General features: G+C 37.3%; 5 protein-coding genes across 12 annotated transcripts; 3 read left to right on the top strand and 2 right to left on the bottom strand.

Moving 5' to 3' along the window:
• The first annotated feature begins 243 nt into the window (after positions 1–243).
• Positions 244–11,989, top strand: LOC110797357 (uncharacterized). Of its 6 annotated transcripts, none has more exons than XM_056842921.1 (15): positions 244–1,466; positions 2,930–3,011; positions 3,132–3,181; positions 4,204–5,120; positions 5,225–5,256; positions 5,643–5,710; positions 6,363–6,828; positions 7,458–7,526; positions 7,609–7,669; positions 7,809–7,898; positions 8,755–8,983; positions 10,901–10,961; positions 11,051–11,167; positions 11,282–11,513; positions 11,627–11,989. In XM_056842921.1, the coding sequence occupies exon 1, from the start codon at positions 333–335 to the stop codon at positions 1,464–1,466; it is 1,134 nt and encodes a 377-aa protein (XP_056698899.1). In that variant the 5' UTR covers positions 244–332; the 3' UTR covers positions 2,930–3,011; positions 3,132–3,181; positions 4,204–5,120; positions 5,225–5,256; positions 5,643–5,710; positions 6,363–6,828; positions 7,458–7,526; positions 7,609–7,669; positions 7,809–7,898; positions 8,755–8,983; positions 10,901–10,961; positions 11,051–11,167; positions 11,282–11,513; positions 11,627–11,989. The 6 variants fall into 6 exon arrangements, with proteins under 6 accessions (XP_056698899.1, XP_056698898.1, XP_021858156.1 ...); XM_056842920.1 differs by having other exon boundaries at positions 3,121–3,181; XM_022002464.2 differs by having other exon boundaries at positions 2,898–3,011; positions 3,121–3,181.
• Positions 4,158–6,614, top strand: LOC130459322 (uncharacterized). Its single transcript, XM_056826631.1, has 7 exons — positions 4,158–4,340; positions 4,438–4,557; positions 4,653–4,714; positions 4,765–5,007; positions 5,098–5,120; positions 5,225–5,256; positions 6,363–6,614. Exons 1-7 carry the CDS (start codon positions 4,158–4,160, stop codon positions 6,612–6,614), a joined length of 915 nt encoding a protein of 304 aa, XP_056682609.1.
• A 1,429-nt stretch (positions 11,990–13,418) lies between the features above and the next one.
• Positions 13,419–16,169, top strand: LOC110797356 (uncharacterized). The gene is made up of 4 exons (XM_022002463.2): positions 13,419–13,832; positions 13,947–14,024; positions 14,893–15,065; positions 15,712–16,169. The coding sequence occupies exons 1-4, from the start codon at positions 13,502–13,504 to the stop codon at positions 15,904–15,906; spliced, it is 777 nt and encodes a 258-aa protein (XP_021858155.1). The 5' UTR covers positions 13,419–13,501; the 3' UTR covers positions 15,907–16,169.
• Positions 16,170–16,313: 144 nt separating this feature from the next.
• On the bottom strand, positions 16,314–21,963 carry LOC110797354 (uncharacterized). 2 transcript variants are annotated; one of them, XM_022002461.2, is made up of 9 exons: positions 21,805–21,963; positions 19,865–20,200; positions 19,339–19,461; positions 19,190–19,229; positions 19,025–19,107; positions 18,761–18,838; positions 18,589–18,642; positions 18,332–18,466; positions 16,314–18,203 (listed from the first exon to the last, which is right to left on the bottom strand). In XM_022002461.2, the coding sequence occupies exons 2-9, from the start codon at positions 20,138–20,140 to the stop codon at positions 16,812–16,814; spliced, it is 2,181 nt and encodes a 726-aa protein (XP_021858153.1). In that variant the 5' UTR covers positions 20,141–20,200; positions 21,805–21,963; the 3' UTR covers positions 16,314–16,811. The 2 variants fall into 2 exon arrangements, with proteins under 2 accessions (XP_021858153.1, XP_021858154.1); XM_022002462.2 differs by having other exon boundaries at positions 19,190–19,226.
• Positions 21,964–23,134: 1,171 nt separating this feature from the next.
• On the bottom strand, positions 23,135–27,268 carry LOC110797351 (uncharacterized). 2 transcript variants are annotated; one of them, XM_022002455.2, is made up of 8 exons: positions 26,881–27,268; positions 26,550–26,655; positions 25,788–25,880; positions 25,459–25,654; positions 25,177–25,355; positions 24,452–24,684; positions 24,112–24,278; positions 23,135–23,633 (listed from the first exon to the last, which is right to left on the bottom strand). In XM_022002455.2, exons 1-8 carry the CDS (start codon positions 27,200–27,202, stop codon positions 23,466–23,468), a joined length of 1,464 nt encoding a protein of 487 aa, XP_021858147.1. In that variant the 5' UTR covers positions 27,203–27,268; the 3' UTR covers positions 23,135–23,465. The 2 variants fall into 2 exon arrangements, with proteins under 2 accessions (XP_021858147.1, XP_021858148.1); XM_022002456.2 differs by having other exon boundaries at positions 26,550–26,659; positions 26,881–27,155.
• Between the last annotated feature and the right edge of the window lie 242 nt (positions 27,269–27,510).

Below are 27,510 nucleotides of genomic sequence, written 5' to 3'. Positions count from 1 at the left end.
TCAGTTACTTAATCAACTAGTTTTACCAAACGGGTAATATAAATATTTGTCTTATCAGTTTCAGGCGTTAGTTTATCAGTTTCAGCTACCTTATCAGTTTCAGCTCAATTTCAATTAATGTTGCCAAACGTAGCACAAATCGATCACAAAGGTCAATAGCTAGGTCACATAATTCTTGCGTTGGACCCACATATAAAGAACTAGAAACCGGGTCGGATCCATACCACACTCAGCAATCAAAAACCCCAACTTAAACCCTCAAAACAACTTCCCAGTAACCTCATCTTCTCTCTCCTCGATTTCTCCCAAATCTCAGCATCTCAAAAACAGCAATGGAGTACGCAGCGCCGCCGCCATCAACACTAAGCTCAAAGGTCTCAACCCTAGCAATTGGAAAAGCAGTTGATGCTCTGCTAAAATGGAAATCCGCAAATACCGATTCCCAAAAATCTCAACTTCTCCCTTCCGATGAATTCCTCTACTTAGTCTTAACCCTAAACAAAATCCCCCCCAAAAATCGCACTAACGCCCACAAAATTGCTCTTCCAAACGCTATTTACACCCCGGAAACCGCTGAGTTTTGCCTCTTTGTTCATGACAGCGTTTCCAAAACCGCTAAACAAAAGGTCGAAGAAGGCGGGGTTCCAGTTTCTAAGGTGATAAAGCTCTCGAAATTGAAAAAGGATTACAAAGCGTTTGAGCAGAAGAGGAAGCTTTGCGATTCATTTGACATGTTTTTTGCTGATAAGAGGATTATCCCATTATTGCCGAATGCAATTGGAAAGCAGTTCTATCGAAAGAAGAAGATTCCTGTGCCGATTGAGTTGGGAAGGGGTAATTGGAAGGAGCAGATTGAGAGGGTTTGTAGTTCGGCGATGTTGTATTTGAGTACTGGGACTTGTAGTGTGATTAAAGTGGCAAAGGGTTCGATGGGGCGGGATGAGATTGTGGCTAATGTGGCGGCTGCTGTGAGTGGGGTTGCCGAGGTTGTGCCTAAGAAGTGGGGCAATGTGAGGGCGTTTCATTTGAAATTTTCTGAGTCCTTGGCGCTGCCGGTTTATCAGAAAGTGCCTGAGTTAGGGTTGAAGATTAGTGGGTTGATTAGTAATGGAGAAGAGAAGGCGGTCGTTTCAAAAAAGAAAGAGAAGAAGGAGAAAGAAAAGAAGGTGAGTAAGAAGAAGGGGAGGATTCATGAGGTGAGGTATATGGATAGTGTTGAGTCTGGTGGGATGGTTGGGGGAGATGAATCTGGGAGCGAAGTCGATGATGTGGAGGAGGAGGAGGAGAGGAAGAAGAAGAAGGTGATGGATGTTGAAGTGGGTGGTGATGAAATTGTTGGTAAGAAGAGGAAGAAGGGTGAGAAGGAGGTGGCAAAGGTGAAGAAAGGAGTGAAGGGTTTGAAAGAAAAGAAAGATAAGGGTTCGGCAAAATCGACTGAAAAGAAAAGCAAGAAACACAAAGTTTAGGTATAATAATTTACCATATGCTGATGATTGATCATTTTTTTCTCGTTTGAACTAAATGTGATTATCAATTACTGATGATGTATTGCTTTTCACCTCAACTTTGATGATTTAAGTTGGTTAGATATATCATTTTTATCTAGGTTATTTGCTTTTAACTTTATTGTCAAATATTGATCTGGTTTATCAGATTGTGGTATGTTAGTTATTTTGCTGCTATCTAGAGTCTTTCTTACGGATTTACAATTTTGTAACTTGTAACAGCAGAAAGATCAACTGTTTGAGGAATTCAAATATTCAAAATTTTGTTCTATCTTCAAGCTTTAACTTCATCTCGATTGTGATTGTTATCTCTGTATCATTTAAATGGTCATTCCTGATTTTGATTGGTTTGGCTCAGTCAGAGTATGTTGGAATGTCATATTTCTTTTTGCATTGTGCCAGTAGAATAATTTGTAGCTGTAAATCATACATCAGTTGAGTATATTATCAGTAATAAAAAAAAAATCCGTGGTTATCCTGAAGTTCACAGTCTTGAGTCTTCAGACTGCAGAGTGAGTGTCTTTAAAATGTGGTTTCGGCTCGATAGAGTCATTCAGATTATACTGATATTTTAACTGATCTAGGTTAGCTGTGTGAAGACTTGATGAGTCTCTTTAACATGTGGGTTTTGGTAAGATACAGTCATGCAGATGATGCGCAAAGTCCCCCCTGTACATGACAATTAACCTTGCCCTGTTTATGTAAATTACCTTTTGATCTGGGCTCTTGTGAGATTGGGCAGAAAGACCTTCACTTCAAACAGGAAAAAAATGAATTTAGTGATCTAAAAGGAAATTCTACATCCTTTCCCCTGTGTGGGTGGACGGAAACTGTCAGGTTTCTATTTTCAAGTGGAAGTGTGGAACATCAATTGTATTTGTGGTTCTTGCTTGTATTCGTGTTCTTTCAGTTTGTCTGTCACGGAACAAATGGGGACCTCCGGTACCTTCATGAAATGTTAATATGATTATGTTACCTATTTTGATATCATGCTGCTGGATGTGAATGTAGTTGAAATGTGATTTTGCTAATAGTTTAGGTGAAGACTGTGAACGATGTGCTTTTGACTACTTAGTGTTCGGACATTCTTGTCAATCTTACAACCTTTAAAAGTGAGGAGTTGATTTATACTATTCATTCAATAGTGTAGTGACGGAACTGCCCTCTACTTCCTTCACAATTTCGTTTTTGCCCTCTTCAACGTTGAACCCTAATCTCGCGTTTCACTCTCCCTCAGTCCCTTGCCTCTCTTTCCTTGCCTTTCTCTCCCTGAGTCCCAGCTAGCCATTCGAGGCCATTATTTCTAGGGTTTAAGCTTTTTCATAATTTACTCCATGAACTACCAAACCATTCCCACTCCTAACTATCAATTTCTAATCGAAATTTACAAAGTGGATGAACTCCTGAAGATTTTTGCAAATTAGGGTTTCAAAGTAAGGATGATCCGGGACTATGGATTTCGTTTCATTACCTCTCCTCCTCCAGCTCACAACTCGCGCTCATCAGGTTGACGTTCGTCCTATTTCTCCTCGGTACGGTTTTCACCATTTTCTTCGATCTCTCTTCTCTGACATTATTCGTTTGTTTTTTTTTTTTGTTGATTTTTTGATGGGAGCCAACAACAAGATGTTTGTGACTCAAAAGATGGTGCCGAGCTGCTTGACTTGGTTCGCAAGGTAATTTTTCTCTCTTTTAATTTATTTTTTGTTTCTCTCTTTTAATTTAATTTTGGGTAAGAAATGATTGGTAATTAGGGTTTTGTTGGTAATTAGTTTGAATTGTATAGATTAGGTTAATTTAATTTGGAGTGATTTTGTTGGTTTGTTTGATTAGGTACATACGGGGTATACTCTGTTTGAAATGGTATCTATATCCGTCTTTAGTTTAGTGTAATCTGGAAACAGTATCTCTGTTTTTGCAAGGGTAAAGTAGTGTGCTTTAACCTTCCTATCCAAACGTTTTTATTGGTGTTGGTTTTAGAGGTCTTGGGGTAATATAAAAGTTGATCTGGGATTGAGCTATTTGAGCAAGTAGTTCAGACTTCAGACTTCAGCCTATACATCAGAAGATGGTTAATGGCTCACTGTTCTGTTGTTAAAGGATCGTTTACTGTCATTTGATTATGGTACTCTGTATTTTTGTTTGATGATAGAGAAGATTGATCGAGTGTTGGGAATAATTCTTTGCTCCATCAGTTGATTACTATTGCATCATCTAAGTTCCCCAGGGGGTTGCATTGTGTAATCCTTTTCTCTATCTTATTGATTTGCATTGCATCATTTAAACCTTTTCCAAGGGGTTGTAATATGTGTTACAGTGTTTTTCATAATCAAGGTAGAAATGAAAAGTATAAAGCAATCAAGCAAAAATGAAGCTGACCACTGTGTTGTTTTCTTATTTGAACCAAATTTCTTACTGTTAGATTGTTATTATTTGCTAGCGTCAGATTATCTACTAGGCACCAGTTTGGAAACACCGGAATAATGGCAATTCAACATAGAAGCTCCATACTCTTATCAAATATTATGCTCCTAGGAGGCCAGAAATAACGATGCTTGACTTTTACGATTTTGTCTCTGATTTTATGTTTAATCACATATTAGTGTTATGCTGTAAGAATTTATTACAGCTTGCTTGTTGTTTCCTTTTGAAATGACGTATACTGACTATATCTTGCGTCTCTATTTACATATGAAAGTATCGGAGAGGACAGCGATAAGGGCTGCATCTAAGGAGGTTTCTCATGAAGTGAAAACTCTGATGGATACGGAGGCTATAGATTCATTCAAGCAAACACAACACCTGCTATTAGGAAGGTTGCAAGATAGCAATGCAGTGCTTTCACATTTTGATCAATGAATACTCAGACAATTGCTAAGCAAATGTCATGACTCAGTTTTCAAAAAATACACGTCTTTTGAAATCAATGAAGAGTGACCTTGACTACATATTTCTCAAGTTGAGAAACATCAAGTCCAAGATTTTCGCCACTTATCCTGATGCGTTTCCAAATGAATCCTTGGAAGTTGTTGACACCGGACCAGACCTTGAGGTACCTGTGTGTGATATGAGTTCGCAAGATCATGCAAGTCCGACAGAATCCCATCAACCACCATCTGTATAATAATACATCTTTCTGAACATCAGTTCGAGTACCCTTTTAAAAGCAAGGAGTATGAAGTTACTATTCACAGAATAGTGCAAATACCGTATTGTCCTCAGTTTTCTTCACAATTTTTTTTTGGCATTATTCTTATAGACAGTGTAAAATTGATTTTGCCCTTTGCATATCTTTGCCCTCTTTGCTTCACGTCTTTGCTTTTCTGAGTTCTTCCTTTCTTTTTCATTTTCATTTTCAAGAAGCCCTTGATCTCTCTCTCCCTCCGGTCTCCTCCGCCCCCTTCGTCGTTCTATTCCCTTCCATCAAATCTGTAACTTTCATCAAATCTCTGAGCTTCTTCCAGAAATACATCTTTGCCCTCACTTTTAATTGCGCCATCCAGTCTTCCTCAGCTCGTTCTCCTCCTATCTAGACGTTTTCTCTCTCCTCACTTCTAGGTTTATTCGTGCTTTCCTTTCCCCCTTCCTGCAGCTCTGCCTTCATGTCCCGTGTAGGTAAGTTCTTCAATTTGTCATTCTTATTCTTTGTGTTTCTCCTCTATGTCTTCAACATCAATAACTCTCCCTAACTATTCTATTTGTGTTGTTGATTTTTGCAGTCTTCAATTCACCTTTCTCGGGTTCGAATGAGGTGAGTTTTATTATTGCCCATCTCAATCTAAACTTAGGGTTTGATTCTGATTTTTTGGAAAAAAATGACTTTAGTCATTTTACAGCAACTATTTCGTGTTTACCCCTGTTGATTGTATTTATATACATTTTTCGTGGATTTTTTTTTTCATTTTATCATATGTTTTCATATTCTTGATTTCTCTGGAAAGTTTGTATTTTTCTTTATTGTGAAATTGATTGTTGTCGAATTGATTGGATTTTGAGGAGGAAGTTCGTTTCGATTTCTTTTAGTTTGTTTGATTGGATCTTGAATTTATATTTTTGCTTTAACCTAGGCTATGACTCTTTCAATTCATCATTATATACAGTTGTACGAACTCACTCCTTTCTTTTCGTAATATTCAGTTTGCAGCAATGGAGATATACAACTCCCAGTTTATTCCTCCTTTAACTCAACGGGGTTGTAATATGTGGTAATTTCCCATCTCGATTTGTTTGGGTATTATTTATAAGCCGAATGATTAATTTTATTCGAGTATTATTTGTATAAAGTTTTGAAATAGAGGATCAATTAGATTTTGATCCGAGGTATTGGGTAGCAATATAATGGAAAAGGTGGAAAGAAGTGGGGATCAGTTTGGGTTATAGGTGCTATTTTCAGAATAATGTGACCATATAGTATTCATATTAGTTTGATTTTGATGGTCGATCTCTCAATTACTCAACTGGATTGTTTAATTTGATGTGATTGATTATTTATTGTTACTGACTTAGTGACTTTCCAGTTTTTTAGTTAGAAATGTATTTTACACACCTAAGAAAGATCTGGAATTTATTTCAATTGGATCCATCAATCGACTTCTTTTATGATCTGGCTTCATTTGAATGATATTCTAAATCATAGGTTAGATTATGTTGGTTATTCAAATAATAGGTTAAATACTCTAGATTTTAGTTGTAATATAGGATGATGATTTATTATGTGGTGTGAAACTTAAGTGATGAGTTAGCTGTGGAAACTTGATGCTTCTTGTTGTTGCTATATTGAAATGTTGTTGGATGCTCTTTATTCTAGCAGTTTTAGGTATTGGTGAATGAACAACTAAACTTGTTTCTTTTATATAGGCATATTTTCTTGCAGTCACCCGTGCTGTTGGCATGATCAAGATCGGGATTCATAGTCAGCTTTTCTTAGGTAATTTGCAACCATCAAGGGACTTGGGATTTGTGGAAGACTATGTAGAAGCAATGTGGTTGATGCTTCAACAGGAAAAGCCTGATGACTATGTGGTTGCCACCGAGAAGTCCCATAGCGTTGAGGAGTTTCTGGAAGCTGCATTTGGGTACGTAGGATTGAACTGGTGGGATCATGTGTGATCGACAAGAGGTACTTTAGGCCAAAATGAGGTCGCCAATCTGAAGGTTTTGCCAGCAAAGCAATGAAAGTTCTAGGCTGGAAGCCTAATAAGGTCGGGTTCAAGCAACTGGTAAAAATGATGGTTGATGAAGATGTAGAAATGGCTAAGAGGGAAAAGGTGCTTGTCGGTGCCAGTTACATGGATTCTCAGCAACAACCATGACTAAGTAAATGGTACCATCTGATCCTAAAATATTTAAATAAATCTTTTGTGATTTAGTATACAGATCGAATCATAGTTTACTTTTAAGGTTGGCAATTAAGGGCTTGTTCGACATCACTTTTTATTTTCCGTGTTTTGTTTTCTTAAAACAGATAACTGATTTTAGTTTTAGTTATCTGTATTTTTGAAACAAACACAAAATCTCTCCTTATCTTTTGACCTCTTTAAAATAAAATACAGTGTAAATAAGACTCCCTTTGGATACAGAACTGTTGACAGTATGATGATAAAGTCATGAAACCACAAACCTTTGTTATCAGATTATTTTTTCTTTCTTCTTTCCTTTTGGAGCTTGTCAGCTTGATTATCTTTCGCAAAGAAGAAGCTTTATCATCAACCTTAAAATATTGAGCAATATACTTCCTATGAAATTGATTGAAAAAAAATGAGATAAAAAGGGTAACTTTAAACAAATTACAAAGGGTGACAGAAAACTTCATGTTAAATTAATCCACCTTGAATCTAGATCGTGATAAGAATGATATTCCCATCTGGGATTTTGGAGAAGAAGAATGAAAATTAGAATTGTGGCGGTGAACGTACCTTCTTTTTCGTTTCCCTGATGTTGTGGAATATGCAGGATTGCTGGGATTCTATAAAGGTGGATGACTATTTTCCGGTAGAAGGCTTATGGGATGTGTTTAGACAGGTACTGGTTCTTCATTAGCATAATGAACTTTTTCATGTATTCGTCAGCTTATTGTTATAGCTAAACACACTCCTTAATGCAGCTTCGGATGTTTAAAACACCAGACGTTGAAAAACCTGAGTATTAGAGCTGCAGACTATGAGGTTAACTTCTCTGTATTTTCATAAACTAATCTCCATAATGAACTTATTAATTTAGACCTTTTGATTAATTGGTTCTTAAAAGTTATCTCTGGTTAATTTACGCCTTTTGATTAATTGTTCGTTACGATTTGTTGTGTAGGCTGATGATATCTTTGGTTTTCATTCAAATACTCACATTCCAATTGTTATTGAGATGCGATACGAAATAACTGGGTATGAGCTGTACAAGGTTAGTGGCTGCAGAAAAAATGATTTTTTTAGCTAAAGAAAATAGTTATTGGTGCTTTATTTTCATGTCAAAAATGATATAGCTTTTATCTCTAATCTCCATAATTGGTTGAGCAAAAAATAGGAACATTTTTCACGGATGTTGTAAAATCTACCCACAATGATGCAGTGGGGGGCAGTTCAATTCAGATTTCAGATGATGAGTTCTGGTATTATATCGCATGCTAGATTTAACTCGTCCTTTTTTCTGTTCGCTTATTCATGAGAGGGTGATTCCTTAATAGAAAAATCTATGTGATTACCACCAGGCATGACTCAATGTGGTTAGGCGACAAGCTACATACTAGAAATGAAGTGTCTTGTATAATTTACAACATGCTAAAGGTATTCTTTGTGTAAATCATCTAACCGTCTTAGTTTTGTGAATTAGATATGAAAGAACTAAAGAGAGAGCAAGAAAAAGTCAAAGATAGTTAAAGTGGAAAAGATGTCGTCTTATAGCCTTATCTTCCTAGCAAATTAGGTATGGTATTTAGGTGGGATTTTACAATGAGTTTTTATAGAGGGGGAGTGTCCATGTTGGGTTATTCGGGTTTTAGAGGATTAATTGTTATGGGGGTTGTAATTGATCAAGGTTTAAATCGTTCGGCTTATCTCCCCTGCGCGTAGTATATTCGATTGTGACTTTTGGTGTGGCTAATGACATTTATGTAGGATGTAAGGAAATAATTGTTGCTTAATTGAATTAGGTGCTGGATTAACTTGCATGAACACCATTCCATGTTTTAGGTAATTGTTGAGAATTCTTTATTCATAGTATCTTATTTCTGATTATACCCTTATTCATTTCTATGCAGGTTGCATAGTTATCTTTTGCCCCTGCTATCTCTTTGCTAAGAGTGCAGAGTTACTGGGTTCTGAAACCCTGGTAGGATCTTGTATGGCTCATCGCCTCATTGTATGCTCTGGGCCATCGCCAACAGTGTTAGTTGCTTATATTGTGTACTTTTGGGGTTGTCTGGCTGCCTTCTTTCGTGTTATGCTTGCAACTATCGAGGAATTCTTCGGACCAAACACAATCTTCCGGTATGTCCCTTTTTGTTGTGTGTGCTTTCTTGGATGGTACTCCCCATAAATAATGGATGTGATTCCATACAGGTGCCTTTAAAGTAAACAGTGAACCCGAAGCTTGCTTCTGAATTATGCATTGTTTTTTTTCCTGTTTGCATCTTGGACAGTCACTATTTATCACTTTGGCTCCTTCCGAGAAAACATGAAATTTGTTTCCCAAATCGGTTGTAAAATTAGCTTTCCATGAAATGATTACTGTGATTTCGTGAATTCTTTCTCTTGTGTAACAACTAACTTGGACAACACTAATGCCTGAATCAGGTTTAGGTAGAAAAATTGAAAATCATGGAAAAAAGGATACTGAGAAAATAAGGGGAGAATTGAACACTCTTCTAATACATCTATTTCATTAGTCCTTAGTCCTTACCAAGGGTGCCTTACATTTTTGGTTGTCTACTTCCCTGGAAAGATCACTTTGTGAGGGCGAGATTTTAAGATTGCTAAAGAGTAAAGATCATGATGTTGACATCTCAGAAAGAAAAAAAATGTGAACAATTTTCTTGGCGAGATTTTAAGATTCACTCATGTTTTGCTGCTGGATGAGGTCATTCAGGTGTTTTTGTTGCTCTTATTATAGCTTTAAGAATGAAATTATTTGTTGTATGCTTGCCATTTGCTGCAGAAGGTTTACTTTTTATCCGTTCCTACACGAATTTGCCTTGTTTGATTGACTAATGTTCTAACACTCATATACTTTGAGGAAGCAAGTTAGTGTATTGAGATCATTTCACTTATAATCGTGGAAGAATCTATTAGTTTTCCCAGAAGAGAAGAGAAGAAAAACCAATGTCACTAGCGCTACAATGAATTTTAATGACCCTGCCAAGTGACAAGCTGACAGCACCCCATGATTTACAGAATACAACCTTCTTTCACAAAATTTCTAAAACGACTCGTAATAGTGTGTGCAATTTCTCACCGTATTTTCTTTAGAAAGAATAATGACCCAGTGCGCTCTTTGCATAGAGTGATAGAGTACTGCCCCTTCTCTCAGAAACAGATAGTCTAGACTCTAGAGTCTAGACCCTTTCCTAAATCTACAATACAAAAGAGATTACTCCAAAACTTACATTCTAACAACATCATTTTGGAATGTTTACTAGAAACCTAATACAACAAAAACTAGATCTTCTTGACGTCTCAAAAAGGGAAAAAAGAGAGGAATAATCTTCTTAGTTAGATCTTTACTATCAAATATGTGGTTAATTATCTAAATGAATCTCACTTAGAGGTTGTAAAACAATGAAGAGGAACTGTGCATTTTTTAGGAATGTTGGATCTAAACCTTGGACAAACTTTTTAGGAATGCTGAATCTATTACAGAAGTTTGATTCAAAACTTCAAAAATTTTGGCGTTTCCAAAATTATTATTTTATGTGATGCTTGCTCATCTGGTGTCAAGGTGTATAAGGTTTAAAGGACACTACACTGTTGGCATCATAAAAAAGGACACTTTTTACTGTGTCGTCAATCTAATTTGGTTTGATCATTTTACTTCTTCTAGAATATTGACCCTGCAACTGGTCCTTGTCTAACGGGGCTATTCCTTCTTAGGAACCTCAAACTCAGTCACGTTTCATTTCTTCAAATTTGATATTACACTCTTTTATGTTGGCTGCAAAAGCAACCTAGGTAATCTTATGTTCTGTCATAGATTCAATAGCTTATTGCATTAAATTGGGCATGCTGTAGAAGGGAGTTGAAGAGAAACATATATTTTTAGGAGCTCCTTTGCTCAAGTCTTAACTTCATTTCTCAAAGAGCTTTCCATTAGGCGAAGGTGTTGAGAAGTTTCTTTTATTTTTTAATTTAAGGTGATGATGGATAAGTCTGACTGATGCATTACATCTTCTTTTTATTGTTTGATAACAGGATGTTCCTTAGTTTTGTGAAGCGGCTTAGAATCATGAGGACTCTGAGGCTAATGGACTTGGTAAGCTGATCCATTTTCAAGTTTACAGTAGAACATCTATTTTTTAATTTAAAGTCTCTAAAGTCATTTATGAAAATCCCAACATTCAGCTCCGAGATCAGAAGAGAGAAATGCAAAGCAAAGAAGCAGGTCTACAAAGTCTATTTCTCCGTCGTGTTTTATTTACAGAGAAAAAACAAAGCTAAAGCTACACGTGATTGTGAAGGGTGTGTCTTTTGATTCTTGTTACTCTTCAAATTATTTCTCAGTTTTAAGGCATAGTGAAGGGCTTCTTATTTTGATGCATCAATATTGTTCTCTTTTGCTGTGTGATCCTGAAGAACGCAACTCATGTGACTCTGGTTGCAATGGTGGGTTGATGAATAATGGATTTGAGTACGTACTGAAGTCTGGTGGTATCAACACGAGGAAGATTATCCCTATACCGGTACTGATCGTGGTACCTGCAAATTTGACAAAAGCAAGGTGCTGCAACAGTGGCTAACTTTAGTGTGGTCCCTCTTGATGAAGACCAAATATCTGCGAATTTGGTGAAGAATGGTCCTCTAGCAGGTATGAATCCAGACTTGAATATCTTGTTAACATTGCATTATGTCTTGTAAGTCAATTAATCAGGAATTCAAGATTGTGTTGCTGAAGTGGTGTTTCTCTTTTGTTTGTTGCAGTGGGTATTCATGCCAGACATACATTCGTGGAGTTTCTTGTCCATTGATTTGCTTGAGGAGTTTGGACTATGGAGTGCTGTTAGTTGGCTACGGGTTTGCTGGTTATGCTCCTATGAGGTTCAAGGAGAAGCCATACTGGATCATTAAGATTTCCTGGGGACCTAACTGGGAGATGACGGCTATTACAAAATCTGTCGAGGCCACAATGTTTGTGGCGTAGACTCCATGGTCTCGACTGTAGCTGCTGTGAACGTTCAGGCTACCCAGTAAAATTAAAAAGATTATGTTGGCATTGTCCACTGATTCTTGGATGATACCCATTATAATTATTGTCAATATTTAAGTTGCTGCTAAATTTTTTTATTCCTAAAATGAATGAGAGGAGAGAGGCTGTTAAATGTTAAAGGTTGAATGGATGTAAGTTCCAGTTCCAGTTCCAGTGTGGTCTAGAATGGGAACTTGAAGGAATTCAAACTTTAAAGTCGTTTTGTTTAGACTTGGACTAGTTAGCAATAGACCTTGTTATTGGACAGGGTAGTCCAATGGATATAGGGTTAGGGTCAAGTTAATAGGGCTTTAGTCTAGCAACTAGCAATAACATTCAGACCCTTTGTTTTTCTTTTTGTTCCCGCAGCTTTCGCCTCTGCCTCCGCCTCCGCGCATCATCATCATTAACCATCAGCCATCATCATCGTGCCCGTATGATCTCTTTCGCCTTCCTCTTCAATCTTGAATCAATCGTGGCTTCTTGATTCTGGATCTGTTGACTGTTGCTGTGTTGTTGAGCAACGTACTCCCTCTCCTCCGTACGGTGGGATGACTGGTGGGCAAGTTTCAGTGGCGGTGTAGGTTGGTAAAAGGGAAGGAGATGCAAGGGACTGTTTGTCTTGGTGAGAAACAAAAATGGTGGAATGCCAGGATGACAGCTGGAGGGACTTGGAAGGGATTTTATAAAAAGACACCACTGTTCAAAAAGTCTCAATAAGTTCAAATAAATTTCAATCGGGTCTAATGAAGCTTACTATCAGATCTATCAAGTTTCAATCAGGCGTAGTTATGTCCTATAGTTTCTAATTAGATCCAATCATGTCCAACAAAATTCAAATAAATTCATAGGGTTTCTAGAAAGATCACACATTCTAACATGACTATTAAAATATTTCAAAGTACTCCACAGTTATACATAATACATGCTAATCACATACACAATACATAATTTATACTTTGTAATGAAACTTGAAACTAACTTTTATGGTTTACATCTGCCGGACCGATCAATCTTGACCTTATTTATTTTATGTTTTTTTTTTGTTATCATATCCACTATGAGTCTATGATAATCTCCTCTAGACCCACGTAAAAACACCAAACCGGGCCAAATCGGCCCGAATCCAAATTATCTCATACTTCCTCCGTTCCGCAATAGATGCATCGTTTCTCCTTCGTACACTATTCATTAACTAATTTTGACAATTATTCTTTTATATTATGTAAAAACAATCATAGTCAAGTGAGATCTTGTTAAATTCGTATTAATGTCAAGATTCCAAATATCATTTTTTTATAATTTTTAATTACACGCAATTAGAGATATTAATATTCAAAGAAACATGTTGGATACGTAAAAAATGGAATGATGCATCTATTGCGAGACGGAGGTAGTACAAAATTCAATCATCCTATTCATATCCACTTTGAGTCTATGATAATCTCCTCTAGGCCCACATGAAAACACCAACCCGGGCCAAATCGACCCGAATCCAAAATATCTCATACAAAATTCAATCTCCCTGGAATTTTCAACATTGGCTTCTTTCACCATCAGCCATTTATCAACAAAACTTAATAAAATTGAGAGGTGAGTTCAGGAAAACAATGGCGGTTCCATTAGTACAGACAATCTCATCTTTGCAATCAACCCATTTGAAGTCGTACAATCACAGCCCATTTGCTGTTTCTTCTACCAATATTACTTCTACTTTGCTTCCCAAATCTCTTCTTCCTGATTTTCCAATTGGACACACATTAACCCTTAAATATTTTCTCAATTCCAAATCTTGTTGTAAAATTAATAAGTTCAATAACACTGCTTCAATTTGTGCTTCTTTGCTTGAGAACCCAATTTTGTGGGCTGGTAGAATTTGTGTTTTCTATGCTCTTTTGAAGACTGGTTTAGCTGGATCTCAATCCAATCCTATACTTTCAGGTAACATTTTTTTTTTGGATAATTTTTATGCCTTTTTGTTGATTATATTCAAGCTTAAATTGATGGGTTTGTTGGGATTTTGCTGAATTAATTTTCTGTGTTTTAACATTTCAGGTTCAGAAGCTGGAATGAGTGATGATGGTGCTGATTTGGGGTTCTCCAAGTGGTTGGATAAGTTCCAAAAGAATCCAGGTGTTTGGATTTTATCTGTTTTTGGTATAAAGTTATCATATTTTGTATCAACTTTTGGACTGAATGATTAATTTGGTATGTTATATGTTGGAGTTTGAGAAACAATGTGCTTTTGTCAAATTGAGCTTTTCTGTATTGGTCTGAAAGAAGTAAGTATATGTAGAAAGGATACTGATTGTCTGACTAATGTCATTTGACAGAATTAGAGTGTACAATTGCGGTTTAGCTATTTAAAGGATGTTAGAGTTGGTGAAATAATGTGTTTTTGTCAAATTGAAGTTTTCTGCATTGCTCTAAAAGATAAGAGTGTGTGCAATTGTGGTTTAGCTATTTAAAGGATGTTCGCTTTTATCCGAACCTTTTTTTATGTAATCACCATGTTTGTATCAAAGCTAGAATCACAACCATTGTTGCCTGTTGATGAGAAGTTGTTTTATACTTTTATGGAACATGAGAATATGTGTCTAGATAAGGTCTACTCTTGATCTTTCGAGTTTGTAACTTGAAGTCATTTATTCGTCTTCATCTCTTTTGATCAAGAACAATCATAATTTGTTCTTTAGCAGTGGAACTTAGCTACTAAAATGATATTGGAAAGAAAAACTTTTTGAGGTTTTTGAGCTCTTTGAGATAGCACAATAAGAGGTAGCGAAACCATTATGGTCTTAAATTCTGAATTCATGATCATATTTTCTGAAGATATGAGCTTACTTCATATCATTGACCAACAAACAGTTTCTTTCTTTCCAATGGCCATCAATTTGATATGTTAAAGAAGTTTTGCTGGGATTTTTGTAATCTGATATGAAGTTGCACCGTTTCCACGAGATTCAGGGGAATAATTGTGTCCATTTTCTGTATTTGTTAGACAAAGAAGCTGCTGACAAGCGGAAGTTGGTGAGCAAATGGCATCCTACAACAAAGGGAACATTAAAAAGGAACTATAGGATACCTTCCAAACCAGAAGGTCGGAGGCTTCTTAAAGCTATTGCATCCTTGCTCTCTGAGGATGATCACTTTGTAGACGTTACTTCACACAAGGTACTACAAAGAACAAAACCATGTCTTTGAGTTCCATAGAAGTAGGCTAGGGCCGTCAATAAGGAGGTCCAATAGGACCCAAAAAAATTAGTGATAACTCACATATCCCAATTATTGGTTATATAGTAAATCGTGCAAATAGAAGACACTTAATTGTTTGTGGATCAATGGTAAAACATTCTCTTAATATTCCTTAGGTTGTGGGATTGACTCCTAATATGTACATTTTTTCTTTTGCTTTTTAGTGTTACTAATCATTATATTAAGAAAAGGGCCTCCACATTAAGAAAAAAAGAACAGGGCCACCGAATTCCCAGAGACGCCCTTGAAGTAGGGCGGCTATAGGAAGGTCACAAATCATGTATTCTTGTGTCCTCTAAGCTTTATCATGTATAAAATTGCTTTAATATTGATTTTCAAAAGATTAATAAAGTTTTAATCATATACTGAATCTGTTCCATAAAAAAATGTTGAAATAAGTAAATGAATAACGAAAAAAAAGTGTTGACGGGAAAATTTTCATCGGGAAATGACATGTTTCATTCCTGATGTTTGTTTTAGTATAATGTAATAGATAGAAGTGCTTAATCCTTTGTTTTTCTACATGGTGAAGTCTTTACTTATCACTAGATTTCTTGTGTTTTAGGGTTGCCAGATTAGAAGGGAGAGTGCGCATGGAGAAAGTGTATGTTGCAACAATGTCAGAGCGCTCTTTGATGAGCTCCCAACGCCACATATCATTGTCGAGATCACACCTTTTCCTGCTGGACCTCTAACAGAAAGGGATTATGCTAAAGCTGAGAAAGTAGAGAAGGTGCTCAGATCTAGCCCTTCAGTTTGATTTTCCTCAACATCTTGGCAACTAACTTTGTAAATAATAAAGACACCTGACACAGTTTACATATATCTTGAACCTGTACTGTTCACGGATCAACAGTTTCTGTGTTTCAGTTTGAGTTGAAAGAATCATTTAGTTTGTAAGCATATTATCAGGTCTCAGGTCTTATGCAAGTGTTGTGTATTTTGTTTTGTAAAACTCGATCAGAAAGGGAGTTACTTAGTTAGTTATCCCTTTAATATGAATGAATGGTATTTTCATGACAAGGAACTGCAATGTTGAGCCTGAACAGAACAGAACAGAACAGGAAATACCAAGTGCAATTACAATTAATTAGAGAAAAGAGGGATCCCTTCACTTTTTGATAAATTGCTTCTTCAATATTCAGATGCAGTGAACAGAACAGGAAGTAGTGAATTACCAAGTGCAATTACAATACATTTAAGAAGTCAAACCCAACTTGGTTGCTAATAGGTAAACAAAGAATTACATCAGATAATCTGCCATAATGCATAAAGTAATTCCTGAACTGTTACTGTTTAGATTTAACCAGTAATCAAACCCAACTCTGGTTGCTAATAGGTAAACAAGGAACTCTGGTTGCTAATAGGTAAACAAAGAATTACATCAGATAATCTGCCATAATGCATAAAGTAATTCCTGAAATGTTACTGTTTAGAACTTTAGATATTACATCATCAAAGCAGATTTGACCACATTTCATCAAGAAGATTTAGCAAATGTAATCAGGGCCCTAACCCTCAACAAATTCTGGAACCATAGATCAAGAGCGCCTCATAACAGATAAGAAGCAAAACTGGAATCCTACATGTGCCATCTTTCCCGTTCAAACTCTGAACTCGCATACAGTATAACTAGGAACTCTATAAGGTGCAGACTAATAGTCGTTATTTGACCCCAACAGATGCCATCAGATCCTCATATTCAGGATCTGAGTCCTGTTTCCTTGCAGTCTCATTGTTGCTTCCCTGAGCCCGAGGAGCAGAAGGGATAGAAGTAGGAGAAAAGGGATCATAAACTTGAGGAGAAAAGGGATCATAAACTTGAGGTCTGCCAGATGAATTGGGGCGCAGATTTGCAGAAAAATTACCTCCAGGCCGGCTCAAGGGAGGGGGAGGAAAGTTTTGCTGAAATTGAACAGAATGTCCTCCTCGGGTAGGGTAAGGACCACCAGCATTTAGACCCTGAGGAACTGGACCAAGGTGTCTAGGGCCCATGTATTGATTTGGGCTTGGAGGCCCAAACTGGCCAGGGCGTTGGCCCATCTGATTACCCATTGGTGGACCTGGAAAGTTTTGTTGTCTGACAGGCTGCTGATTCGTATTTTGCAATGCCGGACGGAATGATGGCACTTGCGGTGCGGGAGGCAATGGTGCTGATCCAGGTCTTTGAGATGCAAAATGCAAACCTGGTCCCGGGGGGAGAGACTGCAATGGTGCTCCTTGTGGTCGGTGCGGTTGAAAAGAGAACCCGCCGGAACCAGGAAGTGTTTGCCCTGGAGCTGTTGGACCCATGTGATTTAGGGGAGTAAAACTTGGTGCATGAATTGCAGAGGGAGGCAGAGGATTTTGTGTTGGCCTTAATGCACTATTTGAGGATGGATTAAATAGTTGTGCAACGCCCTGAGAAGGCATGGGTGAGGAAGACCGCATTTGTGAAGGAAACTGAGGAGTTTGTGAAGCAGCAAATGGTGGAGGTACCATAGATCCCTGTGAAGAACCTATAGTAAGAAAGCTACCAGAAGGTGCCCATCCAGGTGAGGTTGACAGAGGGGTCATGTTTCGCTCGGCTAGTTGTGGAGGGGGGAGCCTGGACGAACCTGCTAAAGTTGGCTGATGAGCAGAAAATGGAGATGGAGAAGAAAGTTGTGGACCAGTTTGCCCTAAAGAATACGCAGGAGGCCCAAATGGGCCCTGCATAACTTGTGCCGAAGTATGTGCCCTTGGGGGCGGAACTGCAGTGCCCTGATGAGATGAGACAAATCCATAGGGAGAAGGCGGTCCAAGTCCAAATAATGGACGTTGAAGTGAAGGGTTGAATGGAAAAGCCATAGAATTAGGACCAGGTGCATGGCCAGAAGGTGAGTTATATTGATCTGGTGGCAACCATGAGTTTGGGTATGGCTGAAAATGTCCCTGTGAAGAACTTGGTATAGATCCTACACCTGGCTGCAGTTCTTGGTTTTCCATGGATGTATTGATTGCATGAGTAGCAGCTATGTCATGACCCCCCCTTTGAGCTTGATCATTATCTCCAGTTGTAGAGGTAGCAGGTTTTACCTGAAAAGCCATAATGACTTGAATAAGAAATCTAAAACGAAGTTTGTATTTTGCAATGATTTATAGAATGAGATGCTGAAAATAACTACAGAAATCTGGAAGCAAAGTGGTCATCATTAGGAACTTACTGGTACTGAGCTAAGTAGCAATTCAATCAAAGCAGCTGCAGCATCAGCTTTCTCATAAGTGTCTGAAGATATTCGAACGTATACCTCCTCACAAGATCTTACAAGCTCACTCCCCTCAGATGCATTAATTTCAACCTGAATGCAGTTACATGATAAGAATGAAAGAAATCAAGAGAGTATAGAATTCAAGTTCAAAGCAGATAGAAGTATAGAACAAATTCCATGTGTATATATAAGCATAGGAAGAGAAATATCACCGTTTTGTTGGTCTCTGATTTTGTGCCACAAACTTGTATTTTTGTTCCAGTTTCCTACATTTAATTATATAAAAAATATGGAAGCTTATATACTGTTTCCACATAGAAAAGATGCTGAATGGGTATACACAAATTTGCTAAAGGTTAAAACCAAGAACACTGCAGTACTAACCTTTTCCAATCTCTTCTGAATTTCGCCATCAGAACCATATACTAGGTCAAGAAAGTTGTAATAGGGATGTTCCTTTACCTGCAGTGCACATATACACATACTTTATCAGGAACTTCTGCATACTAATAGCCTAATAGGCAAGCAAGAGTATGGTTTATCTTGTGTTGCTATCAACAGAGGGTTCAGTGCACATGATGTAGAGAGAAAGTCACACGTAACACTAGAAATAAAACAAAATAAGTCAAGAAGGAAGATTGGATGTACCGGTAAAGGAACGGTAGCTTCCCTCACTACAGGTTGATAATCAGATGGAGCTTTGTAACTTGGATTCAGCTTCAGTATTTCCCCTGAAGATGAGCTTAAGTCTAAGCAGCAGGAGAAAAAATAAATGAACAATAATTGAAAATGAAAGTCAAGCAGTCAACATACCTATAGCTTCTCGTCTTTCAAACTCCAAACTTCGCAACTTCTATATCAAAAAAAAGATATGCAGGGGTGTTTAACAAGTTAGTTTGAATAAGATGTACAACAAACAATACTAAAAATATGGCATGTTCGCATGTATGTCACAGCTATACCTTGAACTCAATCTGCGTAGTTGGAAGCTCGCCATCTTGAGAGTCTCTAGCTGATTTTGAATCTTCATCGTCATTTCCTAATGATCCCGATTTCAGCAGTTGCGTGATTTGATCCACTCGAGTCTGCCCAAAATTTGTACCACCACAGAGGCAGTATTATCACTTATTGGCACCTGGAATGGGAAGCTTCTATGTGAGCAGTCACAAGGAAGAGATGGATTTATAGCACCAAGTGAAGAAACAGAGAACACTATAGCATCACATGCTAGATTCTCTTCCCTCAAACAACCTGGTGCTACAACTGTCTTTGACCCATCTCTAAATCTTGAGATTTTTGCTCATTATTTTTTATAAATATAAAATCATCAATCAAGCAGTAAAAACAATATACAGAAAATAAAATCCACATGCAGAGGTTCAAAGGGAAGATTTTATCATTTGTAATACTTAGGATCCAGAATGAAAACAAGGTAAGAAGAGAGCCATTACTAGTGCGAGAGGAGTTCATAAAAGCCTAATTAGGTACCTGATACGCTAAAGCTCTTCCCCTCCTCACAGAAGTATCCTGTGTAAGATCAGGTCCCCACTTTGTTTTCCTGTGCAGCTGTCTGTTACTTTCATCTATAGCAGCATCATCGCTCTCTGACTTTTTAACACCTTTGAAAATGGGAACTAGTGAACCTGAAAACTTGTTTTTTGGTATCACAAAACCTGCCTTCCCCTTGAACATAGATACTTTTGCGCCAGTAGTTGATGATGTGGTTGGAGAAGCAGCGGCAGTGCCTGCGTATTGTGCACTCATGTTTCCGACACTCGAATTTGCTTCCACTATTCTTTGAAAAATCAATGCACACTGGCCATGCTGCAGTTTTAAAATAGAAATACTAAATGTAAGGCATATATACAAAAGAAAATTCGGCTAACCCAGTGTTATCTAGATAAACGCGTAACCATAAAGCCTAAACCAGTATAACCGGAAGGAAAGTGATCAAAACATCCCTCCCCCCCCCCCCCTCCCCGGGCATGGATTTCAGCCATTCACTAAGTAGTCCGGGCCACAAGAGCTTCAGAAAAGCAAAATCTAAAAACATCTTATATTCTTGCAAGCGCCTGCTTCTTCAAGTACACTTGACACAAAGCCCTCAGGCTCAAAGGTAAATGTCCCTATATTTTCGATGTTGCATCTAAAAGAAATTACGCAAATTACGGTGAGATTCAACTTTAGCCATCATACCAAAGGTTAAAAACCACATGGCACTTCTAACACAGTTGTCCATGGTAGAATCGTAAAACATACTACTAATTAGTGTTAACCTCTCAGGCTAAGTTACTCAACCTCTGTTATTAATGTTAACACAGGTAAAGTTGCCAAACTCAAACTAATTTATGAAATTTGGTTCAAAATGAAGTAGCTAGTGTCGATACCAATATCAAAGTACTGAATTTCCTACACCAACCACTATCAAAGCTCTACACTAATCGATTAACATAGGTCTCGGGTGCAATTAACCTAGGAAGTAATAACCTTTTGAAAATTACATAGTTCACTTGCTCCCCAAGGTAAAACTCAGTGAATGAAATCCACTCTCAGAATCTCCTACAAGCTGAAAGCTCCAGAAACTAACCATTTTATGAATTTGGTTCAAAATGAAGTAGCTAGTGCCGTTACCGATATCAAGTACTGAATTTCCTACACCGACCGATATCAAAGAATCAAATTTCCTATACCGAGACTTGTAGTGAAATGAAACAACCAATTAACATAGGTCTTGGGTGCAATTAACCTAATAACCAGTTGAAAATTACATATTTTCCCAGTAACGAAACTAACGAGCTTCACTTGCTCTTCCAGGTAAAACCCAGTGAATGAAATCCATTTTCAGTGATCTCCTACAAGCTGAAAATCGCCAGAAACTTAACTGTTTTATGAATTTGGTTCAAAATGAAGTAGCTAGTGTCGATACCGATATCAAATTATTGAATTTCCTACACCAGCTGCAATCAAAGCATTGAATTTCCTACACAGATACTTCATACTTGTAGTGAAATGAAACAACTGATTAGCATAGGTTTCGGGTGCAGTCAACCTAACAAGTAAAAACCATTTCAAAAGGAAACTAACGAGCTTCACTTGCTCCCCAAGATAAAACTCAGTGAATGAAATCCACATTCAGTAATCTCCTACAAGCTGGAAATCGCCAGAAACTATTGAACCTCATACATAATGATACATCAACCAACCTGATAACCCATTTCAGCAGAAACCCTAGTTTAAAGTCGGGACAAGGAATCCAACCTCATGGGAATCCTAATCCATTCATCAATTGCATATCTAATCCAAGGTAGAGGAAGACCCCAAATCTGATTTGTTTATTTATTTCCCCAAAACCCTAGTTTAAATTCGGGAGAGTGTGTGTGTTGTGTGAGGAAATTAAGCAATGAAACAAAATTAGACAAGCAATTTACCTGAAAGCGAGCGACTTTGAATTCGATTTCTGGAAAAAAGTTTGAATTTGGGCGGAATCCTTTCCTTTTGATCTTTCTCAACTATTCTTCAGAGCAAATTACAGGTTTTTCAGCTCTTTAAATTTGTGTTCTTAGATTAGCAAAGAAAGAAATATGCGAGACTTGACCCATGTTCTTATTGTTGTGGGCTTGTGGCAACGGTAGCCCTACATGTTTACCGGACATTAGACTTACTAGTACATCTATCTAGACGTGGCAATCGGGTCGATCAGTTCAGGTTTGGATCGAGTTTATTTGGAAAAACCATATTTGAATAATACGAATAATGTCATTTTATAGTTAGGTACTTTTGTGGTCGAATTCATTCTTGTACGAGTCATATTCGAGTGAAATGACTTTCGATTCACGTACAAGGTTAGGTTGGGACGAGTCCATCTTAGGCCCGTTGAAAGTTAGTTTAATGTGGGAACAAATGAACAATTGACTTTTAGCTATAGTTTATCTTGGTACCGTTTGGGTCAATTTCGGTTAAGTTTTTAGGTCATATTAATTTCGGATCATTCAACTTATGATAAGTTCGAGCTTGGATCGAGTCTTTTTCAAGTATATGTTATTAAAGGTCGGATTGTTTAGTAATTAGATGTTCTACGACTACCCACTAGGTTAGGTCGGGTTAGTCATCAAATACTTGCTCCTAATAGATTATAAAATGTGAGTAATTCACGCGATGGGTCAACAAAATAAGAGAAGGCGTGAGGATGATTTAACTTCGAAAAGTAAGTAAGAAATCGTTTATTCCGTCAACGTCATTTAGCTATGTTTACAACTCTTATGATCTATCTATTCTACACAATTTTTTTTCCAGTTGAATACAGTTTCTCAACAGAAAGGAGAGCATGAAGGATTCAAGAAATAGGTCTTACTGGCACTCCATGTTGAGGCAATGGCTTGTTTGCGAGCATTATAAATGGACACAGGATTCTTCATATGAAGACATTGCAGTTTTTACGGATTCCGCTACTTTGGTTTCTTACTTGCAGAGACAGGTTAAGTCAAGTGTTCAGCTTACATGGACAATTGAAGCCATTTGGGATATTGGAAAGGAGTTTAGACATTGCATCATCAACAAAGTGCATCGAGACCATATTCAATCAGCACACAATCTGGCCAAGAGGGCAACAAGGGAAGGAATATGCTTTGTTTCCCCAAAGGGTGTTGGGCCAACTGGTTAATTTTTAATTTGCTTTCTTTTGTATTCTTAATCCTATGTCAAAAAAAAAAAGTCTTACTTTATATTCACTCGAATTTAAGAAAAAACGGGATATTTGGGTACAGAAAATGTATGTTAACTAAGAATATGGCATTAGTTATCCTATAATTTACAACCTAGGAAAACCAAACGAAACTAAGGTACAACAAACACACCAAACAAAACTAACACACAAAAGAGTGAAATTGAAGGCTGTCGATGATGGACTTGATTGTATGAAGCTGCCTTTCAAGGGACTTAGAAGATTCATCTTGATAACTGCACTGATATTATGATTAAGATATCATCATCAATTTCTTTAAAAATCCTAAAATAAAATGTCACACAAATTTGACATTCCAAAACCTTAATCTAAAATCTCTAAATTTCTAAAGCTGATCTCGATTATCGTTCAAGTAAATGGATAGAAGTTTGAAAAAAGCAGACTTCCAAGGAGGATGTAGGAGGCAGCATATGCCCAGACCAGGTGTGCCCATAGCCGACTCTTTCCAGCAGAAGTCATCAGGTAAGAGGCAAACCAGTATAGGGGCGGGCTAGGAGACAAGAACCGAGTTGCAACCTGTAGAGTATTAAAGCGTTACAAACAAAATAGGACTTCAAACGTTCCGTTCTAGAACTAGGATCTACGGGTCATTTGGTTGATCATGGGAAGTAGAACTTCGTAGGAATGAGTTTTTCTCATGTATAAGCATTTCCTAGGAAGTGGGTGATATCGTTTGGTTAAACATGGGAAGTTTCACTTACCTAGGAACTTCCTTCATTTTGTAGGAAGTAGAACTTCTTAGGAAGTGTGAGTTCTCATATTTTTGTCAACCAAACAATATTCTAATATTTTACTTCCTAGGAAGTCGTACTTATGGTTTTTCATGCCAACCAAACATCACTCTAGTATTATAATGATATGTTTAAATTTCATGCCAACGCTAAATGGATAAGCTATGAAGATGAATATAATGATATGTATGCTTGGATGATTGGAATGCGAAATAAATGTTTAAATTTAATCCTTCAAAAACCACTAAGAGAATAACAGTCACCTGAACATGCATAACAAAGAAGGCTGTGGCGGTCATGAAGCTCAAGTGAAAAACGAAAGGTAGCACAATAGCCGAATGGTATCCAGAAACCGAGATCTGGTTTTTACTAGGACTCGCAGATCTGTCTTGTGAAATGGACTTTTGCCGTCGCCTCACATTTATAGCCTCTGTCACATTGAAAACATTGAGCTCTGAAATGTGACTTGGTAGAAAATTTACTGAAGCTAAAAAGACATAGTTTCTTTCAAGAACAAACTCAATGAGACATAAGAATGCATTTACTACAACATATAATGTAGAAGTTAAGTGACTGAAATGCAAAGGCAAGTATTTCTAGTACCTTTCTTTGCAGCAGAGTGATTATCATCTCTCACCGGCTCTTCTCCTCCAGAGAAGAGAAAAGCAGGTGTATATTTTTTCTTTAACGTAGTTCTAAAACCAAGTAAAAAGAAGTTCTCAGGGTCAGCTTTCCAGTAAGAAAGGATTGAGCAAAATGCCAAAGATAGCACAGGAGATGCGAGCAGAAAATTGGGTATCTGCTTTAGTTGGAAATACTGCAAAAAGCCAACACCCCTGAAACAACGAAAGATTCATGCCAGTTAAAGTGGGAAACACACACTAGTGACGCTACACGCCTTTAACCTAATCAGGAGTAAAGGCTATAATTCTAAGACCATCAATCGGTCTCAGATCTCATTTTTATAAATATGAGCATTTTTTGGATATTTTCAAGCTTAAGGTTAATACTCAGGAAAAACATGACATGTGTAACCAGCAAGGAAAGTCATATTCTTATAAATATGAGCAGTTTTTGGATATTTTCAAGCTTAAGGTTAATACTCAGGAAAAAACATAACATGTGTAACAAGCAAGGAAAGTCAAAATACATGGCGCTATATGTCATTGCATCAATTCAGCTATTGAGTGGATCGCATATTGACAATGACACCAGAACCTAATAAACAAGCTGGAAATACAGAAACAAATCCAGCATAATGCAACAACAAGGTAAAGGTCGACTGCTGCACTGTCACTGAATATTGCTAGCAAAGGGAGAGTGTATACCAGTAATGACTTTGGATAAAACCATACAACAAAGGAATCTTTGCTTTGCACCAAGGCCTCATTTCCTCTGGATTGCGTCCATGACAGATATTGTAGTAGCCATATGCTTGAAATGCTAGGAAGGGTATGAAAATACAGATACATCGCAGTGCTCCAGCTAAAAGAACCTTCAGAACCAACTGAAAACCATGGAATATGCAAAGCTATCAAGGTATCCTATCTTAAACTCTTTACTCTTGTAAAAATGAGGTAGTAGAAATACAGAAAATCAATAGCACTTACATGAGGACGCTTCTTCACATACATGGCATAATAAGACTGGTGCAGAGCCTTAAATCCGTAATACCCAGCATTAAGCACCCCGTTAGACCTTACAGAGCCGGAAAGCGCAAACAATAGAGCGGGAACATTGTTCACTCCAGACATCAAGAGATACGTACCCCCAATTGATAGTAGAGCATACAAGCTTTCTGAATAACTGCATATCAGGAAATAAGGTCAAAGTTGATAGCATAGTTACATAGAAACATGGAATTTTACTCAAAATCAACTAGATATGTACATAGTACTTAATAACATTACTAACTTAGACAAGGGACAGAGAAATGTACATTGACGAGTAAAATATCGAAGCTGGGTTGAAGCAGAACAAGACAGATGCTCGCAGCGACGCATTTGGATCCTTTAAAATAACCAGCGAAAGCCTGACAGAAAATCACATGACACATTAAACATGAGAAACAATCCCTGCACATACATCCCAACTTATTACACATTGATGAAGATTGTCACTCAAGGTGTATAAGGACAAAGAACGCTCATAATTCGTAGTTACTCCGTAGTACTACATCAAAGTAAGGTCCTTTACTGCAGAAACAACCGGATTAAGATGATTTCACAAATGCGAACCTTACAAATGGAAGGCAAGTAGGATACCATGATACTCAGAACCTAAAATGTCCCTTAAGAAGATTAAGACAAATAGTTATTTACACCACAATTACTCTATCAGCATCATTACTATAGTACTAGTAAGCCAAGACTATCAATTGTTGTCTATGTTTAGCTGATAAAGATCAATTAATCAAGGTGTATAAGGACAGATAACACTCATAATTCTAGTTCATAACTACATCAAATTAGGGTCTTTCACTACAGAAACAACCCGATTAAGATCATCACACGAATGCGAAAGTTATATCATTATACTCATAGACCAAAATGTACTTCAGAAAGATCAATACAAATAACTAATGCCGCGATCACTCTTATAGCATCATTATTACAGTATCATCATTACAGTACCAGCAAGCCAAGACTATCAATGTTGTCTATGTTTAGTTAATAAAGAATAGTAATCAAGGAGAAGATACCTGTATAAAGACAGTGCAGCAAACACAAAGGCAACATTGCTGATCACATAACCAGACAATCCCAGCACAGCTCTATACCCAATTACCGGAATCAGCGGCCAGAAAACTTTCTTGAAGGCCCAAATAGAACAGAAAAAATTAATAAAAGTCAGAAATTTTAGCTTGAAATTAGTCAATCACTTGGATTAAGCTTAAAATTGAGCTCAAATTAATCACTATTTCCTCCATTACGATAAAATGATGAACTGATTAGTAATTAATAACCGGCTGAAGGTCAAATTAGGTCATTTTCACTAAACATCAAAGAAAAAACAAAGAGAAAATTAAGAACCTGAATTCGAAAGGAGGAAAATGAGGATGGGCAAGAGAGGGAAGAAGGCATAGGTCTGTTCGTACTCGTAACCGCATTGAGCAATTCGAACAAAGTAGACTGAATCCCAAACGATGCTATCTTCAATGGCGGAAGCAACTGAAGGGAATATAATTGGGGGTTTTGTTGATTCGGAAGAGATAGAAAGACAATTAGGGTTTATAGATGCAGAGGTATCGTATGGATTGAGAAGAGATCTCCATAGAACAATTAGGGTTAGGAGAAGGATCCTTGATGATATTGCGTATTGGATTACTGTCCTTGAGTAATTGGTTTCCGCCATTGGAGATCCAGTTGCAGAAGAGAGATGCTATTCCGTTTTTCCAGTTATTTGACCTCGGGCATTGTTTGACTAACTAAGGTAATTAGGAAGTAATTATTTATTAATTTTAATTAAGAAAGAAAATCAGGCGGACTACATGAATCATCATTTTATAAGGCATAATGAGAAAATACAATTTTTTTTATAAGACGATCTTCCACAAAACACTGTGTTTGTATCATATAAGTAAAGCAATGGAATCAATTAGTCAAACACTATAACTAATTAGTTAAGCACTAGTTATAACCAATTAGTTAAACAATGGAATT

Source organism: Spinacia oleracea, chromosome 4 (assembly GCF_020520425.1).
Source record: "Spinacia oleracea cultivar Varoflay chromosome 4, BTI_SOV_V1, whole genome shotgun sequence".
Lineage (NCBI taxonomy): Eukaryota > Viridiplantae > Streptophyta > Magnoliopsida > Caryophyllales > Amaranthaceae > Spinacia > Spinacia oleracea.
The sequence above is the reverse complement of the archived record's forward strand: the minus strand, read 5'-3'. Positions and strand labels throughout refer to the sequence as shown.